Source organism: Austrofundulus limnaeus, unplaced genomic scaffold (genome assembly GCF_001266775.1).
Source record: "Austrofundulus limnaeus strain Quisiro unplaced genomic scaffold, Austrofundulus_limnaeus-1.0 Scaffold931, whole genome shotgun sequence".
Taxonomy (NCBI): Eukaryota; Metazoa; Chordata; class Actinopteri; order Cyprinodontiformes; family Rivulidae; genus Austrofundulus; species Austrofundulus limnaeus.
This window is the reverse complement of record NW_013953333.1, coordinates 76,821-82,672: the sequence shown is the minus strand read 5'-3', so window position 1 is coordinate 82,672 and position 5,852 is coordinate 76,821. Positions and strand designations below refer to the sequence as shown.

The window sequence follows — 5,852 nt, the reverse complement described above, 5'->3', positions numbered from 1 at the left end:
ACCATACCATACCATACCATACCATACCATACCATACCATACCATACCATACCATACCATACCATACCATACCATACTGAAAGGAATTTATTAGTTAGAAACTGATTTAGAAGCACCACACTATTTTCTTAGTTTTCCTTTTAAGTATTGACTTTCATAATCCATTGTTCAACTATTGTTATGTCTTGATTAAAAATGTTTAGATACATGCCCGAAAACATGACAACACATCGAAAAACCGTTATTAATTCATTAGGGAAGGCATTGTTTGTTTGAGTGGCCTGCGATGCAGCCGTAGGCCTGCAGGGGGCGCACCAGTCACTGAAGACTGTGTAAAAGGACCGGAAGTCCGGGTTGCAGGCAGCGTTGCTCAGATTGCTTTAGCATAAGCATAATAAACAATAATAATTTCTTACCATACCATACCATACCATACCATACCATACCATACCATACCATACCATACTGAAAGGAATTTATTAGTTAGAAGCTGATTTAGATGCACCACACTATTTTCGTAGTTTTCCTTTTAAGTGTTGACTTTTATAATCCATTGTTTTACTATTGTTATGTCTTGATTAAAATAGTTTAGATACATGCCTGAAACCATGACCATCGAAACCATCGAAAAACCGAGTGGCCTGCGATGCAGCCGTAGGCCTGCAGGGGCGCACCAGGCACTGAAGACTCTGTATAAAAGGACCGGAAGTTCGGGTTGCAGGCAGCGTTGCTCAGATTGCTTTAGCATAAGCATAATAAACAATAATAACTTATTACCATACCATACCAAACCATACCAGACCATACCAACATTATTTATAAAGCACTTAACCATAGGACCAAAGTGAGGTACAGTCACAGTCAATAAAACACACAACAGTCACAGTGCATAATAAAAGCCCAATTTGAAAATAATAAAAATAATAATAAATTTTTGTTGTTATTAATTGATTCAGAATCATGTTTGTATTTTGATGCATTAGAAAATATAACCATAAACTCTATGAAATTTCCCACAAAAAACAAGATTTTTTCTTTCTTCTTTTATTTTCCAGGAGAAATGGGGACCAAACCTTACTGCAATGGCCATGGAAACTACAGTGCTGAAACGTGTGGTTGCATATGTGAGCCTGGTTGGAGGGGAACCAACTGCACTAAGCCTGATTGTCCTGGTGGTTGCCAGGACCGAGGTCGCTGTGTGGAAGGAAAATGTGAGTGCTTCAAGGGCTTCTCCGGGGAGGACTGCGGGCTTAAAAGCTGCCCTATGGGCTGTGGTGCCCATGGCCACTGTGTGGGTGGTGTTTGCGTCTGTTCAGATGGTTTTTTTGGAGAAGACTGCTCTCAGAGTCGATGCTTGAACAACTGCTTGGGCCGCGGTCACTGTGAAGATGGAGACTGTGTGTGTGATGAACCTTGGACGGGCTTTGACTGCTCTGAACTCATCTGCCCCAAAGACTGCTATGACCGCGGACACTGCGTGAATGGCACTTGCTACTGTGACGAGGGCTTTGGCGGAAAGGACTGTGGTCAGCGCACCTGCCCCAACAACTGCAGGGGCAATGGGTTTTGTGTTGATGGTAAATGCATTTGCTCTGCAGGTTACAGTGGTGAGGACTGCACTCAGCTCACCTGCCTCAACAACTGTAATGGCAGAGGCACATGCTTCAATGGGATGTGCATTTGTGACTCAGGCTACCAAGGTGAAGACTGCAGCCAGTTAGCATGCCTGAACAACTGCAACAGCAGAGGCCAGTGCATAAATGGACAGTGTTCATGTGATGTTGGCTTCCAGGGAGACGACTGCTCCGAGCTTTCCTGCCCCAGGAACTGCCAGCTGATGGGACGCTGTGTTAACGGTCAGTGTGTATGTGACGAAGGCTATGCCGGTGAAGACTGCAGTATTCTCGTCTGCCCCTCAAACTGCTACGCCCGGGGGGAGTGCATTGAGGGACGCTGCGTGTGTCACGCAGGCTATGCCGGTGAAGACTGCGGTGATCTGAGCTGTCCCAACAACTGCAGAAATCGTGGCAGGTGCATTGACGGGCAGTGTGTCTGCGATGAAGGATTCAGTGGAGAGGACTGCAGTCAGAAAGCTTGTCCCAATGACTGCCTGGCACAGGGTCACTGTCACGAGGGCAAATGTGTTTGTCAGGAAGGCTACACCGGAGAGGACTGCTCTGTCCTTACGTGTCCAGATAACTGCAACAAAAGAGGGCGTTGTGTCAATGGAAGGTGCATCTGTGAGAGTGGATATGAGGGAGAAAGCTGCTCAGAGCTGAGTTGCGTCAACGGCTGCCAGGACAGAGGTCGCTGCGTGAGCGGTCAGTGTGTCTGTGACGAAGGATATATTGGGGAGGACTGCTCAGAAGGTAAGAAGTTCTCAATACAAATACAGAAAAAATGTCAGTTCAGTTTCTGAAGCAATATAGAAACAAATTCAGAATAATGTCATTTCCTTTCATTCTCAAAACTGACTCACCACTCACCCTGGGAGAATTTTTGTGTGTAGACATAAAAGGGACTTTTGGTTTGTGTGTTGTAGATTCTTGCTCTCTGTTTGGGATTTCTTGGCAGTTGTTCACACCACAGCCAGATGTAGCTCTGGAGTTTACATTAGCTCTACATGGTGGATATCCAGCCACTTAGGGCATGAGAAACCACCTGAAAAAACACCCTCATCAGCTTTTTTTCTTTTCAATATTTCCAGTGTCACCTCCAAGGGACTTAAAGGTCGGTGAAATCAGCACAGACACTGTGGACCTATCCTGGAACAATGAGATGCTGGTCACAGAATACCTTGTCACATATGTGCCCACCAGTCCTGGAGGTCTTCTCATGGAGTTCACCGTGCCTGGAGACAAAACTGCTGCAACTGTAAAGGAGCTTGAACCTGGCATTGAGTATCTGATCAATGTCTACGCTGTCCTGAGCAATAAGAAGAGCATTCCTGTCAGTGCAAGGGTGGCTACAGGTACAACACAAAATGTTACTTTGTTCGTTCATTGAGAATATCTTCAGGAAAAAATTGATGTATTTCACAACATATTTTGCGCATTTTCAGAGCTCCCACAGCCAGAAGGGTTAAGATTTAAATCAGTGAGAGAGACTTCAGTAGAAGTCTTGTGGGACCAGCTGGACATCTCCTTTGATGCCTGGGAGATTCATTTCCGAAACACGGTTAGTCTGGCTTTTCTTTCTGTTTTAATAATCATCATAGAAAAGTGGGAGGTGATGAACTATGCCAGTCTTTTGGAAAGTTCACTTAAACTTGGATTTTCTTTCAGTGCTAACCATTAAAGTAGCTTTGACATCAAAAAAACCCTCACTGAGGGCAAATCGAGATGTCAGAGAGCTGAGGCTCAAAGCACGCTTCAGAATCTGAGGCAGAAATGCTTTGAAAAGAAATGACTGTGCCTGCTGATAAGCCAGAGCCTTTTATTTAGCCACCCCGGTCAACCTTTCACTCAACTTTAAATATGCTGGCCTTTTTTTGACCTTAGGATTTCTTTTGCTGCCTGTCTGTGAGATGCATACATATGTATGTCTGAGGCAAGGACTGATGCAACTGCACAGAAACGGGTGAAGTTTTATGTTGAAGAGGCTCCACTGTCTGCACAGTTTTGAATATAAATATGATTTAAACTCCAGCTGCACAAATAATAATATTGTAATGAACAAAAATCAGACCATTATTAAACTGTCCTCAAACATGTTTGCATACTTTGAGCTGGTCAAATTAGAAAATGACCAGTGGATAGTGATGTGCAGATCGATACTGAAATATACTACTGATACCAGAACTTTATGTTCTAGAATCTATACTAAAATCAAAGTATCGATACTTTGATACTTTATTTATTTCACATACAGTAATGTATATCATTAACAGGAAAATAGTGGAAAATAACTAAACTGTTCCAATTTTGTCTTAAACATGTGGTTGGAGGGAACTACTTTTTCTTCTGCTTGGGTAATGCATAAGCACAGTGGCACATGCTCCATCAGTCACTCAGTCTGTACAKGTATGGCAGGTCATTTTAACATAAAATCTGCTTCTTCTGACTGCAGTTAAATTCTAGATGAGGGGTTCCCAAACTTTTTCATGCTGTGGCCCCCAAACAGCATTAGCTCTGGCCAAGGACCTTCTTGCAAACCCACAAACAATGCTACAAAATATACAAAGTAACAACTTTTTAAAAATATTTTCTCACTTTTAATCACTATTCAAAAAATATTATATTTCTTAAGGATAAGAATATTAAATTGTGCTAAACAAATATAAGGTTAGGGTTAGAAAGACATTTAAAATAATAAATAACTTACTATGTCATGTATTATTTATAAAGCGGTACTTTTCAAGATTTAACTGACACATTATGTGTGTTATCACAAAGTATCAGTATCGGATCAGTATCATCGATACCAGCCAAATTTTACTTGGTATCAGTATCGGAAAGAATGGCAGTATCGAACATCACTACCAATGGACCAATGATGGAGCAAAGAAGTCAAGTGTCAAACCTAAATAATATCAATTTCCAGCAGATGCACAGAAAGTCATGTCTTTGAAAAAACAAAATCCAGCAAAGAGCTTTAAAAATGCATGATACAGTTGACTGTATGTCAATTTCACATATTAGCTCTTTGGGAATCACTTTGTTGGAGCTAAAATCCCATTTTCTGTTTGCCAGATTGTGTTATTGTTGGCAGTTTCCATAAATTCAGCTAAAGAAATGGGAACAAATTGTGTTTTTGTGACAAGCCTCTGGTAACAAAGAGTCTAAGGATTCAAAGCAAAAAAGTTCTTGCCTGGCTACATATGATGTGTCAACACAAGATCATCACTTGATTTCAGAAACAATTTAAACAATAAACAAAATAGCTGCAACAACTGCAAAAAATACTTCAAAACAAAATCAACGAGTTGTTCAACAAAATTTTGGAGATATCTGCTTAATTCAGGTTATTTTTTTAATTCTTTGTTTTAGATCATGTGTGAGCTGAAGATCTCTCACTGTGATTTGTTGGATTATACAGACGCTGGAAACTTCATGACTTTTTTTTAACTTAAAAGTGTATTTTATGCCTTGGAATTTATTTTTCCTGTGTCAAACCTGCAAATCTATTTCGTCTGATCAAATATTTGAAGTCATATGAAATTCATTGCATAACCCCCTTAAGGACCTTTAAAATAGTTTTCTTTGAAACATTAAACTGTCAATAGACAGATCTAACCACACTTTAATATTCTATCTCTAAGGTGTAGCAGTTGAAACATAGTCTGTTGACATTTGCTAAAACCTGTTTTAACACCAACCTAATGAGTTATGTGAAGTTATTCAGGGCCCGTATTCACAGTCTATCTTGCCATATTTCCGGCAATATTCCTGAACATGAAGTCCGAGGCAGTGATTGGTCCATGCTGGGGTTTCTTCTAACGACGTCATCCAGGATCAGCTTAGTGGCACAGACAGGTGTCGCAAATCAGCTCTAAGACTGACACTTAAGAATTACTCCTACACTTAGCTTAAAGTAAGACTGAGACTTAAGAATTACTCCAACACTTCACTTAAAGTAAGACTGACACTTAAGAATTACTCCAACACTTCACTTAAAGTAAGACTGACACTTAAGAATTACTCCTACACTTTACTTAAAGTAAGACTGACACTTAGGAATTACTCCTACACTTAGCTTAAATAATGACTGACACTTAAGAATTACTCCTACACTTCACTTAAAGTAAGACTGAGACTTAAGAATTACTCCTACACTTTACTTAAAGTAAGACTGACACTTAAGAATTACTCCTAAACTTTACTTAAAGTGAGGCTGACACTTAAGAATTACTC

The 5,852-nt window shown here is 40.5% G+C and overlaps 1 protein-coding gene across 1 annotated transcript in view; it reads left to right on the top strand.

Annotated features, from left to right (window-relative positions):
• The window catches only part of tnca (tenascin Ca), a gene marked incomplete at its 5' end in the record, with an annotated part of 132,241 nt that overhangs the window by 60,451 nt on the left and 65,938 nt on the right, over positions 1-5,852 (top strand). The window contains 3 exon segments of the mRNA XM_014029633.1: positions 1,056-2,369; positions 2,708-2,971; positions 3,062-3,177. Of these exon segments, the coding sequence (XP_013885087.1) occupies positions 1,056-2,369; positions 2,708-2,971; positions 3,062-3,177 (1,694 nt within the window).